The sequence below is a fragment of the Microtus oregoni genome, unplaced genomic scaffold (genome assembly GCF_018167655.1).
Source record: "Microtus oregoni isolate MIOR12 unplaced genomic scaffold, Mior012 000022F_ref0000154, whole genome shotgun sequence".
Taxonomy (NCBI): Eukaryota; Metazoa; Chordata; class Mammalia; order Rodentia; family Cricetidae; genus Microtus; species Microtus oregoni.
The window spans coordinates 8,516,556-8,539,930 of NW_024543081.1; the positions used below are offsets into that span (position 1 = coordinate 8,516,556).

The 23,375-nt window shown below is 39.2% G+C and overlaps 1 protein-coding gene across 1 annotated transcript in view; it reads left to right on the forward strand.

Annotated features, from left to right (window-relative positions):
- Nucleotides 1-22,036, forward strand: part of Smc1b (structural maintenance of chromosomes 1B) — a 74,990-nt gene extending 52,954 nt beyond the window's left edge. Inside the window, exons 19-25 of the mRNA XM_041672599.1 lie at nucleotides 5,555-5,650; nucleotides 15,128-15,284; nucleotides 16,195-16,349; nucleotides 17,358-17,509; nucleotides 19,324-19,393; nucleotides 20,499-20,609; nucleotides 21,893-22,036. Coding sequence (XP_041528533.1) covers nucleotides 5,555-5,650; nucleotides 15,128-15,284; nucleotides 16,195-16,349; nucleotides 17,358-17,509; nucleotides 19,324-19,393; nucleotides 20,499-20,609; nucleotides 21,893-22,036 — 885 coding nt within the window. The remainder of the gene's footprint in view (nucleotides 1-5,554; nucleotides 5,651-15,127; nucleotides 15,285-16,194; nucleotides 16,350-17,357; nucleotides 17,510-19,323; nucleotides 19,394-20,498; nucleotides 20,610-21,892) is intronic.
- The last annotated feature ends 1,339 nt before the right edge of the window (nucleotides 22,037-23,375 follow it).

The following is a 23,375-nucleotide window of genomic DNA, read 5'->3' on the forward strand; positions in this document are numbered from 1 at the left end:
GAGCTTGCAGGCAGACATGGTGGTAAAGTAGCTGAGAGTTCTACATCCTGATCCACAGGCAGAAGGGAGTGAGAGACTCTGGACTTGGAATGGGCTTTTTGAAACCTCAAAACCCACCCCCAGTGACACATTTCCTTCCTCCAACAAGGCCACACCTACTAATCCTTTCAAATTGTGCCAGTCCTTAATGACTCAAGTATTCAATTCTGTGACCCTTTGGCAGGTATTCCCATTCAAACCACCACAAAATCTAGTAAGTTTTAAAAGAAAAGATAAAGTGTTTGATAGACCTGCTTTTGATGGCAAGAAGCTGAGCCCACCACCTGAGGATAACTGGAATCTGGGTTCAGTTCTTGAAGCTGCCTATCTTCTATGAGACTGACTGTTGATAAAACTGAGAATTCTGGAGATTCAGTGCAATATCTGATGTTCTCGGCCTTTCACTCAGCACAGTGTTTAACACTTACCAGGTTTTGAAAGATGGTGATCCAAAGTCAGGAAGAAAATGTCACTTTTCCTTCACATATAAATCCTTTCTGGCCTATAATTTATATATATATACATACATATGTATATAACTGGTATAAGCGCAGGACTACAGTTTAACATTCAGAAAGGAGACCCAAGACCTGGATGTGGTGTAGCAGATGGCTTTAATCCCAGTACTCAGGAGACAAAAGAGGCAGGGGATCACTGAGTTTGTGGTCACCTTGGTCTACATAGTGACTTCTGGACCAGTGAAAGCCTATCTCAAGAAAGAGAAAATGAAAAAAATAAATAAATAAACTAAGAAAGTGTTTACCTCTCCAGTTGGAGGTGTAAACCTGGGATATTGAAGCTGAAAATGAGTCAGACTAAAGATTTGTGCAATTCAGAGCATCAGTATGATTTATACTCAGGGTTAAGAAGAGTCACTTCAATAAAGTGTACAGTCACAACAACAAGCTGCATGTGGTCAAAACATAATTGTCCGTAAAGGCATATGAATAACAACAGTTGAAGTAAATTCACGCCTTTCCTCTACACCTGGGAGGAGTACAAAAACATATTCCACGAACAATTCTCTGTTCAATTTGAAGAAATTTTGAAGAAACTGAGGTCACAAGACTGATTTTCTGAGAGTTTTTTCACAAGCACTCAGAATTTCACATGACTCCATTCTTGAACGGTGTTCCCCCAGAGTAGCATTATGTGATAAGAAAGGGTAGAATGCAGGCAGAAGGACACATGGGAAAGAGGATATAAAGCTAATTGGTGGGTTTTATTTTTTTGTTTTGGTTTTTGTACATTTGTGTGTGGGTGGATAAATATATAAAAGTGTAATCAGTCGTGAAAATGTAAAACTCTAGCTGGGCCTGGCAGTGCACATCTTTAATCCCAGCTCTTGGGAAGCAGAGGCAGGTGGATCTCTAAGTTCAAAGTCACCCTGGTCTATGGAGCAAGTACCAAAACTGTTAGGGATACACAGAGAAATCCTGTCTCGACTATCACCCCCAACACACTAAATAAACGAAACAAAAAAAAAAACAAAACTAAAATATATACTGTTTAGTTGGGACTAGGCAAGTGTTTGAGAGGCTTAATCTAGTGGTGTGATGTTTTTATTTATAAGTTCATTACAGTTTATTTCCAATAGAAAAAACTATATGATATAATGTTTTGGCGAAATGCTTCTCCTACCTTTGGGCAGTCAAGTTATTATTAAATGAATAAATAACACCAATAAAAACAGAATGTGTTAGAAGAAGGAACTGAGATTAAAAACTAAAGGCATAGAAAAATCTATTCAGTAAAAATTTTGTACATATCAATAATAAACTTACTGAGAAATAAGGGAGAACGTTCACAATAGCTTCAAAAAATAAGACACCTAGGAATAAACCAAACCAAAAAGGTAGAAAACTTTTACAATGAAAGCTTTAAAATTCTGAAGATTTTGAAAAAGAGAGTTAACATAAAAACCTTTGATGCTCATGGATCATCAGTTAATATTTTGGATATGGCCATCATATTTGAAAGTAGTGTACAAATTCAGTACAATTTCTATCAAAATTTAAATGATAATTTCTCACAGAACTAGGAAAAGTAAACAATCTAAAAATTGGTCTTTCATACATTTTTTATTGATATTTATTGAGCTCTACATTTTTTTTTCTGCTCCCTTCCCTTCCTCTCCCGTCCCACAAGGTCCCCATGCTCCCAAATTACTCAGGAGATCTTGTCTTTTTCTACTTTCTACTTCCCATGTAGATTAGATCTATGTAAGTCTCTCTTAGTGTCCTCATTGTTGTCTAAGCTTTCTGGGATTGTGGTTTGTAAGCTAGCTTTCTTTGCTTTATGTTTAAAAACCACCTATGAGTGAGTACGTGATAATTGTCTTTCTGTGTCTGGGTTAACTCACTCAAAATAATGTTTTCTAGCTCCATCCATTTTCCTGCAAAATTCAAGTCATTTTTTTCTGCTATGTAGTAGTATTCCATTGTGTAAGTGTACCACATTTTCCTTATCCATTCTTCGGTCGAGGGGCATTTAGGTTGTTTCCGGGTTCTGGCTATGACAAACAAAGCTGCTATGAACATAGTTGAGCACATGTCCTTGTGGCACAATTGAGCATCTTTTGGATATATACCCAAAAGTGGTATTATTGGGTCTTGAGGAAGGTTGTTTCCTAATTTTCTGAGAAATCGCCACACTGACATCCAAAGGGGTTGTAGCAATGCAGGGGTGTTCCCTTTTCCCCACAACCTCTCCAGCATAAGTTGTCATCGGTGTTTTTGATCTTGGCCATTCTTACAGGTGTAAGATGAAATTTCAGAGTTGATTTGATTTGCATTTCTCTGATGACTAAGGATGTTGAACATTTCCTTAAGTGTCTTTCAGCCATTTTAGATTCCTCTGTTGAGAGTTCTCTGTTTAGGTCTATGGATTATGTGAACTTTTGGTGTCCAATTTCTTGAGTTCTTTGTGTATTTTGGAGATCAGACCTCTGTCTGATGTGGGGTTAGTAAAGATCTTTTCCCATTCTGTAGGCTGTCGTTTTGTCTTGTTGACTGTGTCCTTTGCTTTACAGAAGCTTTTCAGTTTCAGGAGGTCCCATTTATTAATAGTTTCTCTCAGTGTCTGTACTGCTGCGGTTCTATTTAGGAAGTGGTTCCCTGTGCCAATGCATTCCCACTTTCTCTTCTATAAGGTTCAGTGTGGCTGGCTTTATGTTGAGGTCTTTGATCCATTTGGACTTGAGTTTTTTGTGCATGGTGATAGATATGGATCTATTTTCATTCTTCTACATGTTGATATCCAGTTATGCCAGCACCACTTGTTAAATATGCTTTTTTTTCCATTTGATATTTTTTGCTTCTTTATCAAAGATCAGGTGTTCGAAGGTGTGTGGATTGATATCCGGGTCTTCTAATTGGTTCCATTGGTCCTCTTGTCTGTTCTTATGCCAATACCAGGTTGTTTTCAGTACTGTAGCTCTGTAGTAGAGTTTGAAGTCAGGGATTGTGATGCCTCCAGAAATTCTTTTATTGTACAAGATTGTTTTGGCTATCCTGGGTTTTTTGCTTTTCCATATGAAGTTGAGTAGCGTTCTTTTGAGGTCTTTGAAGAATTTTGCTGGGATTTTGATGGGTATTGCGTTGAATCTGTAGATTGCTTTTGGTGAGATTGCCATTTTTACTATGTTAATTCTACCTACCCAAGAGCATGGGATATCTTTCCACTTTCTGGTGTCTTCAATTTCTTTCTTCAAAGATTTAAAACCAGGACTGGTTTTGCTCCTGGCTTCTGCTTCTGGTGGAGCTTGTTCTCTCTGTGTCTTGGGTAACTGGTTCAGTCCCACTCTGGTTCTGGTGGGGATTGCAGACTCTGAGTCAGTTCGTTGGCTCCATCCTAGTCTGCCAGTGTTCCAGGACTGGGTTGGCTCCCAGGACTGGAATTGCTACTGGCTTCTGCTCCCAATTTCCTCAGGCCCTCTCTGTCTTAGGTGTCTCCAACCTTAAGTTTACATGGAAGCACAAAAAAACTTAATAACAAAAGTAATCCTAAGCAGAAAAGGCAGTGCTGGAGTACCATAATACCTGATCTCGGATTATATGACACTGCCATAATAAAACAGTATGCTGCTATTATTAAAAAAAATCCACAGACCAATGAAACAGAATAGAATATCCAGAGGGAAGCATACACATACACTTTAGCAGCCTGGTTTTCAGAAAAAAAGGTTAAAGTCAAACATCGGTAAAAAGACATTTCAGCAAAAAGCACTAGAAAAATTATGTCACATGTAGAAGAATGGAATTTTCCTTCCCTATTACTATATGAAAATAAATTCAAAATAGAAAAAGACTTAAATGTGAGACCTGAAATTTTGAAACTGCTAGTGGAAACAGAACACTTGGAAATATGGATAGAGGCAAAGACTTAATGCAAAGGATTTGAACAACTCAATAACTAACAGCAGGAATTAACACTAGATCATATTGGCTACCATCCAAAACAAAACAACAAATGGCAACAAAGGCTGGTGAAGATGTGAGGAAAGGGGATCACTTTATACAATGCTGGTGGAAATGTAAACTAGTGTATTCACTGTGGAAATCTGTATATAGGTTTCTCAAAAAAAGTAAAACAACAAAATAACCCCACCATCTGATACAGATATGCTGCTACTCTCTATGTGCCCTGAGAAAACAGCATACCATAGATGCACTTGCATATCTGTATTTATCACAATACTGCTCACAATAGTCAAAATGGAACCAGTCTAGATTCCAGTCAACAGATGAATGGGTAAAGAAAATGTATATACATACATGAAAGTTTGTTCAGCTGTAAAGAATGATATATTATTTGAAGAAAAATAGAACTTGAAATCATGACAATAAGCAAAATAAGTCAAACAATGCCATGTCTTCTCACATATGCAATGGCATCACACTCATGAGATGTATTGCTTCTGCGTTACATTTAGTACTGAGCTTTAACTTGCATTTCAGCTATTTTAACAAATATAATATGCAAAATGTAAACTTAATTCAAAAAGTAGTTTCATTGAGTTTACACTGCTAAGAAGTCTACTAAGGGATGAATAAAGCTTTCTTCTTTCATTTTGTAAATTTTGGTTTTCATCACCAACAGCCAAACAATAGTTGAATAAATAGTAATTTACTCCTCTTTTTTAATTTTTTTTAAGTTAGACATTGATACATCTTTAACAGGAAAAAAAACAGGAGAAAACCTAGTGATGGTGGTTCTCAGAGACTTAGATAGGAAGGGAATGCATCTAGAAGGCAGCTGAGGTAAGAATTGAGCATCATGTAGGGTGGGCTGCACTGATAGAGGGAAGTATGTCAGCCCTCCGAGTGGCTCCCGATAGTTTGTCAATAATGTTGTATGCTGACAGGACACTGGTGCATGATTATGTCAGGAATGGCTGAGACCAGGCCTTTGTGTCTGTTTGGTTGCTATATGGGGTTAACTTTTGATCTGAGTGATTCAAGTGGCTGGAGTAGAGGTTACTATTCAGGCATGGGTCCCCCCCTTTTTTTTTCAGTTAACTGAAACAGAAAGTACCCAAGCAACAGCTGATATCTATGAAAAAGAAGCATCCATCCAAGTAGACTACAGTCCTTTAAGGGAAGATTTGAAGGTAATTTAAAGATTTGTTTGTGATTAACAGTAATATTGGCTATTAAAATATTATAGGATCATTTTAATATGGTTAGTTTTAAGATATTGGGGTGGATGGTTGGTAGGGTTTGTTGTTTTGTGGGGGAAGAGACATCAGAGGGAAAAAAGAAAGCTACCTTGATGATTGCAAATGTCTGCAATCCCAGCACTTGGGAGATAGAGGCAGGAGAGGGGAAAAAGGCTGTCAGCTCATGTGTCATGAAACCCAGTCTCCAAAAACTGAAATAGGAGCTGCAGAGGTGGTTCGGTCAGTAAAGTGTTTGCCAAGCAAACATAATAACCTGAGTTTGGCTACCTAGCCCCCATAGAAAAAAGCCACAGTTTTAAGTCTGTAATCCCAGAACTGGGGAGTCAGACAGGTAGGTCCCTGAAGCTCACTGGCCAGCTAGTCTAGCCAGTCAGTAGTGAGCTCCAGTTCAGTGACAGATCTTGTCTCAAAACATAAGGTGGAGGGCTGTAGAGATGACCCCGTTTGGTTGCTCTATGGGGTTAATTTTTGATCTGAGTGACTCAAGTGACTGGAGTAGAGGTTACAAGTGTCTTTTTCACTTAACAGAAAGTACCCAATAACAGCTGATATCTATGAAAAAAGAAGCATCCATCCAAGTAGACTACAGTCCTTTAAGGGAGGATTGATTACTCTGTGATAAGAGTACTGACTGCTCTTCCAGAGGACCCAGGTTTTGTTGCCTTTACCCACATGGCAGCTAACAAGCATTTGTAACTTCAGTTCCAAAGGATCCAATGTCCTCTTCTGTCCTCCATGGAACTGCATAAAAGTGGTGTACAGACACACATGCTGGCAAAAATGCTTGCAAAACATTTTTAATTAATTAATTAATTACATAAAATAAAATGGAGAGAAACTGAAGAAGATAGCCAAGTCAGCCTCTGGCCTCTACACATATATGGGCACACACACAAATATGTGCATATACCACCAAATATCTATATTAACAGTGTTTTCAACACCAGAGAAGTAGCAGTATTAGATCTCTGAACACCAGCTGGAAATGTTAGAGTTCAGTTCCAGTCTGGCATTGCCTGTCTCGGGTGGCATCAGATTCCACAAATTCAGGCCACATATTGCCAGCACTTCAGATGCCAGTCACCTAAGGATGCCTTAACCATCAAGTGCAGTAATTTGCTAGAATCACACACAGAATTCAGGGTAATTTATTATACATTTACCAATTTGTTATGAAAAATAGAACATGGGAAGAGCCAAGTGAGAGAGATGCGTAGGACAGGAATGGAGGAGGTACAGAGCTCCCATGCATTCTGCCTCCTGTAGGTGTGCTGCCCTGCCAGCCTGTCCATGTGTCCACCAACCTGAATGCACCTCCTCTGAGCATGACTGATTCAGCTGGTGACTTTGGTGATCAAACTAAATCCATAATTTCTCTTCATTACCAGAGAGGACATGATAAAAGTTATAAGCTTCTAACCGCATTTGATACATCAGCAATCAGTTCTCATCCCTCAGAAGTCAGTTTATTAGCATTGCCTCATTACAGTTGAAAGGGGCAAACTGAATAAAAGTAGTAGCTCCTTTCATCTCATCCCTGGGTAAATGCTAAGAGTGTTAGTTCTGAGCCTGGAGCAGGATAAATGCTGAGTACCTCTCATAAATAGCAGAAAATAGATAACCTTTTTCTTTTTTATGAGACAGTCATGCTCTAGGCTGGCTGACCTGAACTCATTGGGCACAGTGACTACTGCCATCTAGGCTGCCTACCTACACTGCCAGCATCTTTGGAGAAATGAACCTTTCTTTTGGGGTAGTACTGTTCCAGAACTAAAATTGTTCCTAGAAAGCCTAAGCCATTATCCCCTGGTTATACTGTGACCTAAACAAGGTCACATGTTCATTCCTGAGCCAGTAGCTAAAGTGAACATAGCCTTCCTCTGAGTCAGTCATTTCTATTCCTCAACACGATCCCACAGTAAAAATGTCTCACCTTGGGGCTGAAGAGATGGCACTGGTTGCTTTTCCAAAGGTCCTAAGTTCAATTCCCTGCAATCATATGGTGGCTCACAACCATCTATAATGAGATCTGGTGTCCTCTTCTGGCCTGCAGGCAAACATGCAGGCAGAACACTATACATAATAAATTTTAAAAAAAAGAATGGCTCACCTTTTCAAAGCATGGGCAATGTTGAAATGCAAGAACGATGCTGAGTAACAAAGCCCACATCTTTAAACATGTGTTAATGTATTTGGGAGACTTGTTGGATTATTTGATTATATTGTGGCTTTTGTCTTCTCTACAGTTTTTATTTACTGCTTTCTCATTTTACATTAGTTTAGAAAAGTCCTTTTCTACCTCATTATCCAGTAAATTGCCTTTTGTTGATGATTTTCTGGATTATTTAGTTTTATTTTCTTGGGTTTTTTGAGATAGGGTCTTGTGTGACCCAAGCTGGCCTCAAATTCACTAAGGATGACCTTGAACTTCTGATACTTTTGCTTCTACTTCCCAAGTACTGAGTTTAGAGGCATGCCTCCTTATACCCAATGTAGGGAATGCTAGGGATGGAACCCAGGCCTTTGTGCATACTAGGAAAACACTCTACTATATCCCCAGCAGATATTTTCTTTAGTTTTCATTTGCCCACTTTGTTAGAATATTTAAAGACAGCTGAATAGAGACAGAAGGCAGAAAGAGGTTTGGTTTGACCTTAGAAAGGACCATGTTTATTCATGGTGAAGGGGCACTCTTGTCACCCATGTGTGTAGATGGCCAAATGCCTACAGAAGATGGGATGCAGCCCTAATAGGGATGGAAATGACTTCCTTAACCCCTAAGGGGAACTGGGAAGTGTAGTCTTTCAGCAGGAAGTTATCATTCTTAACTATTTAAAAATGGATATTTAAAAATCCACAGCAGGAATGTTATAGCTGCTTTCTGCTGAAAAGGGTCTTTGTTAGAGGGATTAGTACTGGATCCATTGAAGAAGGGTTCCTCTTGTCATGTGGTGTGGGGGGGGTGTCTTAATTTGATTGACTTTGATGGATCAGGCATTTGCCATCTTTTATTTCTGAAGAGGCTTGAAAAATAATTACAGGACTGTAAGGATGTGATTACAAAGTAGAATTGAAAGATTTTTTTGAGAGCCGGGTGGTTGTGGCGCATGCCTTTAATCCCAGCACTTGGGAGGCAGAGGCAGGCAGATCTCTATGAGTTCGAGGCCAGCCTGGTCTACAATCTACAAGAGCTAATTCCAGGACAGGCTCCAAAGCTACAGAAAAACCCTGTCTCGAAAAACCAAAAAAAAAAAAAAAAAAAAAAAAAGGAAAAGAAAAGAAAAAAAAGAAAAAGAAAATTTGGGGGGAAGGTTAAGGGGTAGGAAGGAACAGAGTAGTCCAGTGAGAGAAAATGTTGATTCGAGATAACAGTGACTGATCGGTTACATTGGTGGGACTGTTGCATCAGCAAAGCTAGCAGAAGTAGTAGGAAGCTACAGAGCATCAAAGAAAGGGGACAGGGGAAAGTAGAGGACTAATGTAAAAGGATTGTATCTGGCCTGAGGTGAAAGAGATGAAGGTCCATTTAACTAGAGTTTTCCCACGGCATCCAAAAGGTCTTTTGGCAGATGGATCAGGAACAAATGGAGTGAACGTTACTGCGCAAGTTTACCTGAAACATTTTGTTTGGGTATAGAATGAAGTTCAGTAAAACATATAAAAGACAGGGTAAAAACATAGGTATGAAGATAATAAGGAGGAAAACGTGATCAAGGGGGAGGAGCTAGAGTAATTTTGTTCGGTTTCTGTGGCTTTGGGCCCCACTTTAAACCAGTTAGGATTTATTGGCATGGAAGCAGGATTGTTTGAGGAGAGCACAAATCCCATCCTTACCAGTAGTCAGATCTAGTACTTTTTAATTTTGGAGTACTCAGTAGTCAGAGCTCTGAGCTGATGAAACAGAGAGGTTAATTGATGCAAAGAAGGCTTCATTAAGTCCAACTGTTTTACTTCTGAGTCTCCAAAAAAATGTCTAGAATGACAAGAAGAGGAATAATTTGGATGGCTCATTGCCCAGTAGGCCCCTTTTTGAGGTCACACAAACTGCTTTTAAGGGTTTTGGAATGTGGATCTCTCAGTAACTGCTTCAAGGCTCACAGAAGGGTGACAAGGGGAGCAACAGCCATCCAAGGGGTCATAGTAAAACTTAACTATTGCCAAAGATCCAGCACATAAGTTAGGGGGTAATAACTACAATTTTGTGGGGAATATCAAGAAACAGAGTTAGCCAGGTAGTGGTGGCACACACCTTTAATCCCAGCACTCAGGAGACAGAAGCAGGCAGATCTCTGGGAGTTGAGGCCAGCCTGGTCTACACAGTAAGTTCCAGGACAGGCACCAAAGCTACACAAAGAGACCCTGACTAGGAAGGAAGGAAGGAGGGAGGGAGGGAGGGAGGGAGGGAGGAAGAAAGGTAGGTTAATGATGGAAATTTTACGTCAATATAACATAAGATTAAATGAAATTGTACAATTGACTGAACCATGTACTGGAATTCTGTAGAAGAATGAGGTGATTGTAATTAGCTGTTTGTTTACATTATACTCCTGCATAAGGATCGAGGACCCGGAGGCTGTGAAGTCAGTTAAAGTCAGCATCCAGGGAATGAATTTGAACATAAAGTGTGTTAAGTGATATTCCTTGCTTTTACATGTGATGAACCTTGTTTATATTTTTTAATTGTTTTTATTGAGCTATATATTTTTCTCCATTCCCCCCCCCATCCTCTCCCCTCCTACCCTCTCCCATGGTTCCCATGTTCCCAATTTACTCAGGAAATCTTGTCTTTTTCTACTTCCCATGTAGATTAGATCCATGTATTTCTCTCTTAGGGTCCTCTTTGTTGTCAGAGGTTTCTGTTCTGCTCGGTCCCCGCAATCGTTAAGTCCCAAAGAAATCACACAGAGGTCTACATTAGTTATAAACTGATTGGCCCATTAGCTCAGGCTTCTTATTAACTCTTATAACTTATATAGCCTATTATTAACCCATTATTCTTATCTGTGCTAGCCATGTGGCTCAGTACCTTATTCAGTGGGGCAGTCACATCTTGCTGCTTCTTTGGTCGGGTCTTCCCAGAATTCTCCTGTTCTACTTGACCCGCCTCTACTGCCTGTCTGGTTGCCCACCTATACTTCCTGCCTGGCTACTGGCCAATCAGCGTTTATTTAAAATATAATTGACAGGATATAAATCAATGTCCCACAGCACCTCTTTGTTATCTAGGTTCTCTAGTGTTATGAATTTTAGGCTGGTTTTTCTTTGCTTTATGTCTAAAAGCCACTTATGAGTGAGTACATATTATATTTGTCTTTCTGGATCTGGGTTACCACACTCAATATGATGCTTTCTAGATCCATACATTTGCCTGCAAATTTCAAGATGTCATTTTTTTCTGTTGTGTAGTACTCCATTGTGTAAATGTACCAAATTTTCCAGTACCAACTATTATTTAATGAACAAAAACAGTATCTAAAGTAATACAAAAGTTCTAGTTAGAAACCATTTGATAAAGTTGGAACTGTTACCTTAAATGACTAAATCTAGTATTTGAAAACATGACAGTATTTTTGTTAACATCAAATTGTTATATCTATATTTCAGGATTAAACTGTAAACATTTTTATATTGCTAGGTTTTTTAAAGAGACATTTTTATTCTAAATTGTATTCCCCAAAAGAAATTATTTTTAATTTTTTAATAAAAAGTGTATTCCCAGAGACAGGGACTACCTAGTTAAGAGTAAATGATTCATTTTATAGTTTTCTAAAATTAACCCTATTAACAGAACCTTGTAAAAATGTTATAACATTTTTATTCCATACAGTGAACCAATAGATGAAAGATGAAAGCAGTCAGTCTTGACAAATCTGTAACAATTTACATGTAACATGTACTGAACTAACAAAGAAGGCCAACTCTTGACTCCTTTTGTTGATGATCTGTAGATCACCACATATCAACAGCAGAGAGAACATATCTTAACATCATTCTATTTAAAAATAGATTGTTTAGAGGCATAATTTTTAAAGCAAGATAACCAAATTTAATAAGCTTTTGGATTTTAGAATTTCTAAGAAAATATCCATAAGCATCACTGCCAATGCCTGTGTACTCCTTGAAGGTTTCAAGGTAAGAGTGCAGGCTCTGGCCCTGGAACTCTATCTGGGCAGAGAATAGATTATATTTTCAAAGCAGTGCAGGTGAGCCCAGGTTAGAAACAATCTCCCTCTTTCCTAATGAACCTGAGGGCTTATGGATCAAGGGATATCACTTAATAGTATCATTTGTTGACTCTAGCAAGCCACATTGTACTCCCAGGTGAGCTGTCAGGCACACACCGTTTTCCTGAACAAGAGTTGATTCCAAGTTACATGCATGGTATATTCTACCAAATTAAGATTATCCTTTTAAAATCCTTTTAAAATCACACTCAATGAATTTATAAGCCCTCAAATACATAAAATTAAATTTTCAACAAAAGCTTTAAAGGATAGTAAACAAAACAAAGGAAAAGTGGGGTGAATTCAAGGAGTTAAAACATCTTTCCTTCTGCCGGGCAGTGGTAGTGCACACCTTTAATCCTAGCTCTAGGCAGATTTTCTGTGAGTTCAAGGCCAGCCTGGTCTACAGAGTGAGCTCCAGAACAGCCAGAGCTACACAGTGAAATCCTGTCTTTAAAAGCTAAAAATAAAACACCTTGTCATTTGTAACCTCTAAGGAAACTAGTTTTCTTCTTAGTTCTCAAGAACAAAGTGTCTTTTCGTTTGCTCTCCTCCTGTCACAGAGTCAGGTGGCCAGCCTACCTAGGACAGACTTTGGAAGAAACTTTAAACATGCCCGGGACTAGAGCAGACAGGACAAATTCCAACTCCAGAGCTCACTTTTTTGGTAGAGTAGACCAGGAAAAAAATTTTCAATGTTATCCATACCCAAAAGGACATTCAGTTCTCTTTAAGACTGAACCCAGTGATCTACATATCCATAACCAGTTTGTATGTATCTGCAGATGGGGCAGACAATCAAAAATGCTTACTTCTTAGCTTTGAAGATACAAACAAGCCAGCATGGTCTACAAGAGCTAGTTCTAGGACAAGCACCAAAGCTAAAGAGAAACCTTGTCTTGAAAAAAAAAAAAGATACAAACAAGATTATCTAGGCTTGGGAGATACAGGCTAGGCCAAAAGCAGAAGAAACAGTGGGAGACATTCTGAGTGTGGTTGTAAGCCAGAACCTTGAGAAAGATTAAAGTTAACTATGAGTTTTATGGGGGAGGGAGCCTCAGACCATGCTTCCATTCCATTATTTAAATCATTTTAGATACTAAAAATCAAAAGCTCCAAATGAGCCAGCAGTGGTCATTTATTTCTCCAATGTATTTTGAGGCCAGATTTGCATGAAAAGGCTAAAGAAAATCACTAGTTTAAATTCTACAGAAAAAATTGAAGCAGATGAGGGACACGGACAAAAAAAAATGGGTCAAATACAGGTGTATAGAGCATCTTCTAAGTCTTGGAGTAACTAAATACATCTAGAAAGTAAGGGGGTGTCTCTAAATGTTATAGTTTCAGGATTAAGAAACTACAGGGTTAGTGGAAATTTCTCAGAGCTTTTGGCTGATCATCACAGGCAATGTAAAGTCTCTGGTGCCTTTGACCCAGTGGGTCTTAAGGCAGAAGAAAGCTCAAGTGAACACCCAGACCTAACTAGGGGCCTTTAAGTTAAGTGTAACCCATTACCTTGTCCTGGCATTTTGTTACGTTGCATATGTGTTTTGGTCCCATCTTGGCCATCCACCAAGTTCAAATTGTCGGTGAGACAGCAAGGTGAAAGAAAGGGCTGAGATGGAGAGTGAAAAGAAAGGCCCTCAGGTCCTAGAGTAAATAAAGCCTGGAGCTGCCAGTCAGGGGAGGTTGGGGACAACTTCCAACTCCAGATTCCTTCCTAGGTCTTTTGGCACCGGTGTGTTAGATTATTTAAAGGCAGCTGTAGAGAGACAGAGAGGCTTGCTCTGACCTTAGGCAGGGCCATGTTTATTCACAGTTGTGGGGCACTTTTGTCACCCATGTGTATGGGTGACCAGATTGCCCACAGAAGGAGATGGGATGAAGGGTCTCTTATAAGGGTGAAAATGACCTCCATAGTCTGCAAGAGAAGCTGGGAAGCATAGTATTTCAGCAGGAAACTATCATACTCATTCAATTAAAATTTACCTTATTGTTATTTTTTCAAGTCACCCAGATAATCAACTTATTCAGTTTTCAAATAATCTTTTCTCAGTAGGTTAAATATTATCTTTATTATATATTAATTAACCCACTTTAGGAGTCAAGAAAGTTTTCCTGGAAGAACATAGCTACACTTTCCCCTTCCCTTCCTTATTCATTGGCTTTGGAGTTAAGCATTGCACATTCTAGGTCATTTGGATTTCTTCTCTCTGCCATGTTGCACCTATGTTCATACTGTGAGGAGGCTTTTTCATCCCGGTGTAAATGTCAGTTTGTATTTTTGACTTCTCTGTGGTTGTTGGTTTTTTTAGTGTTTTTTGCATATGGGTGTTTTGTTGATACATATGCTTGGTGCCCTCAGAGGTCAGAAGGTGTCAGATTCCCTGGAACTGGAGTTTACAGATATGGTTGTGAGCTGCCATGTGGATGTTAAAAATCAAACTCAGGTCCTAAGAGCAAACAGTGCTCTTAACCACTGAGCCATCTCTCCAACACCTCTGTGGGCAATTTTAAGGCAAAGACTGAATAATTTTCATGATTAACAGTTCAGTATTTAACCCATAATAGGTGGCCAATATTATTTTTAATGAACAAAAAAACAAATGATAAATGAATTTTCACATTTTTGGGCATAATCTAGGGAGGTAAAGAATGTTCCCAGAGCAGCATGATACAGTGTTAGAGCAAGAAAGGCACAGCTGCAGACACTGCCTGTGTGACTGCAGTACCAAACCCAGAATGGCTTCTGTAGGAGCAAGGAGATGCAGAGGGTGCAAGTAGATTACACACCTGTAATCTCAGCATTTGGGAGTCTGAAGCAGGAGGATTACTACAAGTTTGATGCCTATCCAGGCTACATGGTGAATACCCGATCAGCCAGGGATATATAGCAAGACCCTATTTCAAGAAACCAAAATAGATGATGGACAGATGGGCAATAGCAGGAGTATTAGGCCAGCAAAGTGTCTCCCCATATAAAGGCACTTACCACCAACCTAAGAACTTGAGTCCAATTCCTGGGTCATACATAATGGAAGAATAGAATCGGTCCCAAAAATTGTCCTCTCACCTCCAGAGATATGTTCCCACACACAAAGAATGGTAAGGTAAGCCTTGTACTTAGGCCTTACCTTTGAATGTTAAAGGCATGTCTGTCAATGTTGTTCTTTGCTAATGATAGGCTCTACAATCAGATAAGGAAGTGAAGGACCACCTTACACTCCTTCTAGAGCAAGTAGCATCCCAAGAAAATACTCTACTGAAGACCGCAGCTCCAAACTTACGAGCACAGGAGAACTTAAAAGCTGTCAGAGACAAGTTTCAAGAATCTGCAGATGGTAAAATTGAGTTTATAGTTGTTAGCAATATATGCTTGGATGTTGTATTTCTGTATGTGCCAGCAGCTTCCTTGAATTGTACCTTTATTTTATTATATATTTTTCTATGTTGCCTTATATTAATATGTGTTTAATTCTGAAATACAAAATGTCTTCCTTCATGAAGAACATTCTGCTTTACTTTAAAAATAGGTTATTGGGGATTGGGAATATAGTTCTGTTGGACAAATATCTAATGTACATGAAACATGGGTTCCATTTCCGAATCCTCATAAACTGGTTTAGAAGCATGAACCCACCTATAATACAAGAACTTTGGAGATAGAGGCAGGCGCATCAGAAGTTCAAGGTCACCCTCAACCACATAGTGAGTTTGAGACTAGCCTGGCTACATGAGACTCTGTCTTCACAAAAAAAAGTAGGCTTACTATTTTAAAACATATAATTAAGATTTTTCTTTCTTTTTTTTTTTTTGGTTGGTTTTTTTGTTTGTTTTGGTTTTCTTCGAGACAGGGTTTCCCTGTGTAACAGTCTTAGCTGTCCTGGAACTAGCTCTTGTAGACCAGGATGGTCTCGAACTCACAGAGATCCACCTGCCTCTGCCTCCTGAGTGCTAGGATTAAAGGCATGCGCCACCACCGCTCGGCTATAATTAAGATTTTTCATACAAGAAAGTATATTAAATACACTGTCAGGATTTACTAATATTATTTAGACATTAGTTCCACCAGGAAAAGTGTCATTGAGTTTAAAAGATGTCTTCTTATAACTCAGTATCAGTTATTTTGAAGGTAGATATATTCAAGACAGCCAAACTCAAAAAACAGTTCTGAAATATTCTACATAATAAATTTTAAGAGAAGCACCCAATGGTCTCAAAAATAAAGAATGTTGATTTTTTTTCCCTTAGCTTTTGAAGCCAGCAGAAAGGAAGCCAGAGTATGTAGGCAAGAGTTTGAACACGTGAAAAGACGGAGATATGATGCTTTCAGCCAGTGCTTTGAGCACATCTCAGTCTCAATTGATCAAATCTACAAGAAGCTCTGCAGGAACAGCAGTGCCCAGGTGTGTTTTTCAACCCTCAATACCACAGAAGCTTAGAGTAACTGATGGTGTCTGTTGTTTTCTGGTGAGAAATAAATGACCACTGCATAGTCCTTGAATGATATAGGTACAAAGTCAATTTAGAAGACTTCTCATCTCAAGACATGTGTTCTGGATTCCACCACTATCCTGACATCACTGACTAATTAGAGCCACTTTGGGTCTATTTTTCCATTGAAACATGAGTAGAGTTGGATCATTTGATTTCTAAGGTTTTTTTTTAAAAAAAAAAAAAAAACAAAAACAAAAACACTGAAATTCTATTCTCTGTTACTAAATTGACTTTATGGAACTACTTGTCTCTGTGGTAAAGGTGGGTGGGATCAGGGTAGAAGAAATAGTTGTAATGATCAGCACATCAAAAGAAGACTAAAATGTGGGATCAAATCTCTGGCCCACTGTATTATCCACTCCAGTTGTATTATCAATAGCCACAGCAAATACTTGTAGAATCGAGTGTGGGGAAAGATGTAGGCCAGGATTTATGTACCAGCTCTGCTGATACATAAATGTATCATATGTACATTATGACTGAGATGATACTAATTCTGAATGTTAGAATTTCAACTAAACATAACTTATTTTTAGTAAAATAAGCATATTAGCTCATTGAAAACAGGAATCATACAAATACCTACAATATGTGGCCCATCGTAAATACCAGGTAGATGGAGTAACAAGTAAGTTGACGAAGACTGTTTTTGTAAGTCTGCGGCTTCTGCTGCTAAGGTTTGAATGGAATTATGGTGGAAAGGCCTGGGCCTTGGATATTTTGAACATTCTCTTTCCCTCATCCCAGATAACCTTGATGTTTGTGGTTAATTGCAGAATTTAATGTATTTACAGGTATTATCATTAAATTGAGGAAAACCTAACCAAGAGAAAGAATATTTTCACTTAAATATGTTGCCTCTCAATTTGAAATGTATTGGTTTACTTTTCTAATATGGCTAAGTAAATGTGTTTCAGGCATTTCTTAGCCCGGAGAATGCTGAAGAACCTTATTTAGATGGAATTAGCTATAACTGTGTGGCTCCAGGCAAACGGTTTATGCCTATGGACAATTTGTCAGGGGGAGAAAAGTGTGTGGCTGCTTTGGCTCTTCTGTTTGCTGTACACAGGTAAGACCACAACAAGTTACCAACGGCATCTTTCTACAAAAAATAATCTATAATTATTTTCTTTAATAATATTTACCAAAGCCATTTTTTCAGTCATAAATTGAAGTTTGATTTAGGTCTATGGCAAGTTAGAAAATCTTCAAGTATAGTCTTTGAAAAATGTTGTTGATAGTAGTTTTCTGGTTTTATTTTTTAAAGGAAAGTATTTGGATAATCTAAATATGATCTCAAGATTGCAAAAAATGAACAATAAGCAATGACCTAATTTACAAATTACTTTACTCAGAGCTCTGCTGTGTAATAAAAGCAAAATATTTCTTCCCTTAAAAAAGAGAGTAGGGGGGCTTAACATTCTCATTTCCATTGATGATGGTTATACCGTTTCCTTTGAAATATAAATCAAGAAATAAAAGTTGGGTAAAATTAAGACAAACTATAGCCTTCAGCATTCACAGTAGGCAGCATCAGTGTAAGTGCCGCTCTCTTCCCATTACTAAGAAAGAACATAGGAATCTGACTTCTGGTCTCAAGAAAAGAATGGGACAGGCTCCCCAGGAGAGGTACAGAGAAAAACCATGTGGGCTGGGGAGGGACTCCAGATGCAGGATCACAGCAGAATGCGATTCTCGTTAGGTAGCACCCTTTCCCTTCACTCTACTAAATATTCACACTTTCAGGTACTGTTGCAGACTCTGGAGATTCCTGTGAACAAAACAAAGTGTCTTTCCTGTAAATAGTTCATTACTCCCAGCATTGATGGCGTGCGCCTTTAATCTCAGCACTCAGGAGGCAGAGGCAGGTGGATCTCTGAATTTGAGGCCAGCCAGGTCTGCGAAGTGAGTTCCAGGACAGCCAGGGTTAGAGAGAAGGAAAACAAAACAAAAATTTCATTTTTGCTGGAGCAATAGAGTACATGTACTCCCAAGTATGAGATCTTAGGCTCATTTACAACACCATTGTGGGGTGTTGAAAACACATTTGTTTAAAAAAAATTTTTTTTCATTGGAGGAGATAAAGTATATTTGTAAACTATTTCCCTACTATAGAGAATATTTGAAAATGACAAATCCCATAGGAAAAAAAAATAAAGAGATGGAGATATGAGAGGCCCTGAAGCACTTTACAGCAATAAAACAATTAGAATAGGTAAGAATTAAGGAAACAAGCTGTTTGGGTGTAGTTAAGGCAAGAATGCTATAGATATAATAAAGAATAGCAAGTGCAAAAACCCTGAGTCCAAAGTGGCCTTAGCATGTGTAGAGTGATAGGCACAGGGTTAGGATGCTGTTGTACCAAGCAAGGTGAAAGGTAGTGGTGGCTTGGGACAGTATGAGAGATAGAGGTTGAGCTGGGCAGTGGTGGTGCATGCCTTTAATCCCAGCACTCAGGAGGCAGAGGCAGGTGGATCTCTGAGTTTGAAGCCAGCCTGGTCACAACAGACTTCAAAGCTACAGAGAAACTCTGTTTTGAAAAACCGAGAGACAGAGAGAGAGAGATTGTTACAAACAGGCATGGAATGTGAAGGTGTCAGTTATGACTCCATGGTTTTGGCCTAAATAACTATAATAACTGCTGCCACTAACTGCCCACAGGAGAGAAGAGGTGGAAGGGAGGGAGATGATGGTTTAATACTCATGTGCAATCCAGTATACAGACATGTGAGAAGAGAACTCCCTGAAATGTGTGGGAGCTGGGCATGATGGCACCAAAAGTCTCCCAGAGTCTCACAAAGGTTTTGTGTACTCCAAGTAGCTGCCTCTAAGTCTTCATAAAGCAAATAGGAAGTTACTCATATGTGTGTCATTTTTTTCTAGTTTTCGGCCTGCTCCATTCTTTGTATTAGATGAAGTAGATGCAGCCCTGGACAATACTAACATTGGCAAAGTAAGTTTTTTTCTGCTTTCAATTTCTTTTCCCCACTCCCACCCTTTGGATTTTCAAGATAATGTGTTCTCTGTGTGGTCTTGGCCATCCTGGAACTTGCTCTGTAGACCAGGCTGGCCTCCAACTCAGAGATCTGCCTGCCTCTGCCGCCTGGAGTGCTGGGATTAAAGGTGTGCACTACCCTCCACTCCCACTTTGGGCTTCTGCTTTCAATTTCTAATAGAACATTTTTGTTCTAGTTTTTTTCTGTTCCTGTGACAAAACCATGGCCAAAGACAACTTAGTGGAAAAAGAACTTATTTGTACTTTAGGTCATAATCCATAACTAAGGAAAGTCAGGACAAACACTCAAGCATAAGCTAGACCATTTGATGCCTTGCTTGCCAAACAACATAAAATGAACAAACCACTCAAAACTTGGGTGCAGGAGAACTAAGACTCAGACTTTATTAAGATAGTACTTGCCAAATCCCTACCATTGGTCTGGGTCAGAGTACACTGGTTCTACCTGCTCTGAATTCAGAATAACTTTGTTTCTGACGTGCCATCTACAGTGTAGTAATGAGATAGACTAAAAGTCCACATCCACAGAAGGAACTCTGGTTTTAGGGGCCATGATAGTAACCATGATACAGGAATGGAAGTCTTGGAATAGAGATGTTATGTGGTGGTCTGGATATAAAATGTCCCCCACATAAAGCCTGTGGCACTGGGAATGGATTTTCTTCAATTGAGCTTCATAAAGGAAGCTTTAAAGGGTAGGGTGTTAGGGTAGGTGGAAGGATGTTAGGTGGTTCCAGGTATTCCCTTGAGGATACCAGGACTTCCCTTAGACCCTTTGCTTCTCTGAAATTACAGGTGTGCACCACCACACCCCAATTATTTTACTTATTTCCTTGGAATTGAGCTTCTTGAATGAGCTAGAATTCATATTTAACCAAAACTTGGTTATGAAACTGTATACACTTTCCACATTTTCCTAATCTTTAACCTTTGAGTTATCAACTCAAATGTGATTTTGAAAACTAAAAGGAAAAGAAAGAGAATCATTGTTCCCAGAGCTCAAAGGAGGCTGGTGAAATGTGTGCTTTTTATTTCCTCCCAGGTTTCAAGTTACATCAAAGAGCAGAGTCAGGAACAGTTTCAGATGATAATCATTTCCCTGAAAGAAGAGTTCTACTCCAGAGCTGATGCCCTGATAGGCATCTACCCAGAGGTAAGAGAACAGGGGCAAGGACAGGCCCCATAAACTCCTCAGGCCCTGCCATTCTTGGGATTTCTTTCCACATCCATATAGTTCAAGAATTTGCAGACACTCTTGGGTCTCCATAGTGGATAAATATAAACCAAATGACTTTTAAAGAGTAGTATTTGTGAGTAATTACTCAGACACCCCCCTTTACAGAAACGGATTTAAGATATTTTAAGTGAAAGAAGGAAAATAAAACTGTAGGGCATGGCCACAGATGGCTCAGCACTTGCTCTACCAAGCTTGTTGACCTGAGTTTGATCCTCCAGACCCACATGATCAAGAAAGAAAACTAACTCATCCCCTACACACACACAAATATGTATAGTAAAAAGTATCTTTAAAATGGCATGGTAGTGTGGTAGTTGTGTTTTACAAACAGTGGTACATTGTAACATCGGTTAATACTGTGTTTCTCCTTTCTAACTTGTGAAGTGCAAAGATGTAATATTATCAAAAAAACAAGTTCACTCAGCGCTCCAAAGGGTACAGGAACTTTTATAATTTCAACACACCTGTCTTTTTTTTTTTTTTCCCGAGACAGGGTTTCTCTGTGTAGTCTGTCCTGGAACTAGCTCTGGTAAACCAGGCTGGCCGCTAACTCACAGAGATCTGCCTGCCTTTGCCTCCCAAGTGCTGGGATTAAAGGCGTGCACCGCCACCACCTGGCCAACACACCTGTCTTAAAGCCATTCAAACAAATACTTTTTAACTGAAAAATTGAGCGTAAGGCCATTGAGATGGCTCAGCTGGTAAAGGCGCCAGCTGCCAAGCCTGACAACGTAAGCTCCATCACCCAGACGCACAGTGAAAGGAGAGAACTAAGCCTTGCAAGTTGTCCTTTAACCTTCACATCTGTACCCTGCAGACACATACACACATACACAAAATAAAATTTTTAAATAATTAAAAACCTGAGGCAAGGGAGTAGAGCAATAGTTCAAGACCTTCAGTTTTTAGGCAGTTCCCCTTTAAGTTAACATAAAAATTAATTTACTGAGCCAGGTGTGGTGATGCATGCCTTTAATCCCAGCACCCAGGAGCCAGAAGCAGGCAAATTTCTCTAAATTTCAGCAGCCTGATCTTATGTACTGAGTTCCAGGACAGAGAAATGTAGAGAAACCCTGAATCAAAAACAGAGTAACTAATCCCTTTTAAATGTAAATCAAGATTAACTAGTGACCTCACTTTGAAAAATACTTCTCCTCTAAGCAGGAGAGTTGACTAAAACTGGCCTCCCTCCATTGCAGCACAATGAATGCATGTTCAGTCACGTGTTGACTCTGGACCTCTCAAAGTATCCAGAGACTGAAGACCAAGAAGGCAGCAGGAGACACCGGAAGCCCAGAGCATCACAAGCATCCCAGTCCTCGCAGTCCCCCCAGTCTCGTTAGAAATGAGCATGTCTTTGAACAGCTGCCAGCTATAGGAGCTGTACTCTGGCCCTGTAGAGTTAGGTCAGTCTCTGTTTAGGTCCCATGTGTCATGGGAGAAAATTTCCTACAATTTTAGTAAAACAGGTTGATAGCCCACTCAGGTTAAGGAGTGCTCAGCCCCATTCCAATAAGTTTCCTATAGCAGCAGTGAATGAAGTGTGTGGTTTTTGTTTTTTTAAGAACTTCTGTTTTGAAATAAATTGGTTTAAAGTTTTGAACTCTGCAGCATCTGTACTCTGGTCTTGCCTTGCATTTATCTTTAAGGGAAACAGCTGGTTTGGAGTTTTTATTTTTGTGGTCCTAGAGATGAAACCCAGATCCCTGTTTAAGTGTTCTACCACTGAGTACCTCCCCAACCTTAATGGTTTTTAAAGACAGCAATCATAGTGCAGTTTAGTAAACTAGTGAACCTGGCTTATATGGGAAATTATTTCAGAGGAAGTGTGTGTCAGTACTGAAAACAGGTAAAATAACCTCCACAAGTTTTAAAAGCAGGAAACTTCTGATGGTGAAACTGAATCATCTGCTTTAGTATAATACTAATTTTTCCAAATCTAGTTTATCTTAAGGATGTACAGAACTGTAAGGCGCTGCCTGGTAACAGCAACTTTATATAAATGCTGTTGCTTGGAGGAAGGAATGTGGACAGTTTTCAGCAGTGTTCGTTCCTGTTTCAAAGTGGAATGGAAGGACTCTGCAGATCTTCATGGAAGTCAAATTTGGTCCAACTGCCAACCCAGGAGCTGCCTCCTAAAGCCAAGGGTCACTTCTGAACAGAACTTGGTTTTTGTAAACAGAACATGCTCTATGACTGCTTAGTAGACTGAGTCACAAGATTTAGTTCCACCCCACATACACACACATACACATACCCACAAACATACACAAAATAAAATGTAATGTTATTGAACTATATACCTCCCCTAGAAAAGCAAAGAGTTTTATACATTAAATAGCTATGAAATACATAAATGCTATAATTAAAAGTCAATTTACCCTGAAAGAGCCCTGATGTTAACTTTGGGAAAAGTGGGTATGAAGAGGGATGTCTGAAGCTCAGTCTACTGTGGAGGAGGCTCATTGTACACATGGGAGCTAGAGAGCCTCTGAGCTTTAGAGAGCTGCAGAATGAAGATTCAGGGTATTCTCAGTTCCAAGGAACTGAGTGTGATCTGCAGCATCCACTTAGATCAGAAGATTCTTGAAGGACCAGTTTCCAGCTTTAGTGAGGCTATAATGAGGTTCTCAAGTAGTTCATATGAACTACCTGACTCTTGAGCTCTGGACAGTAACCACT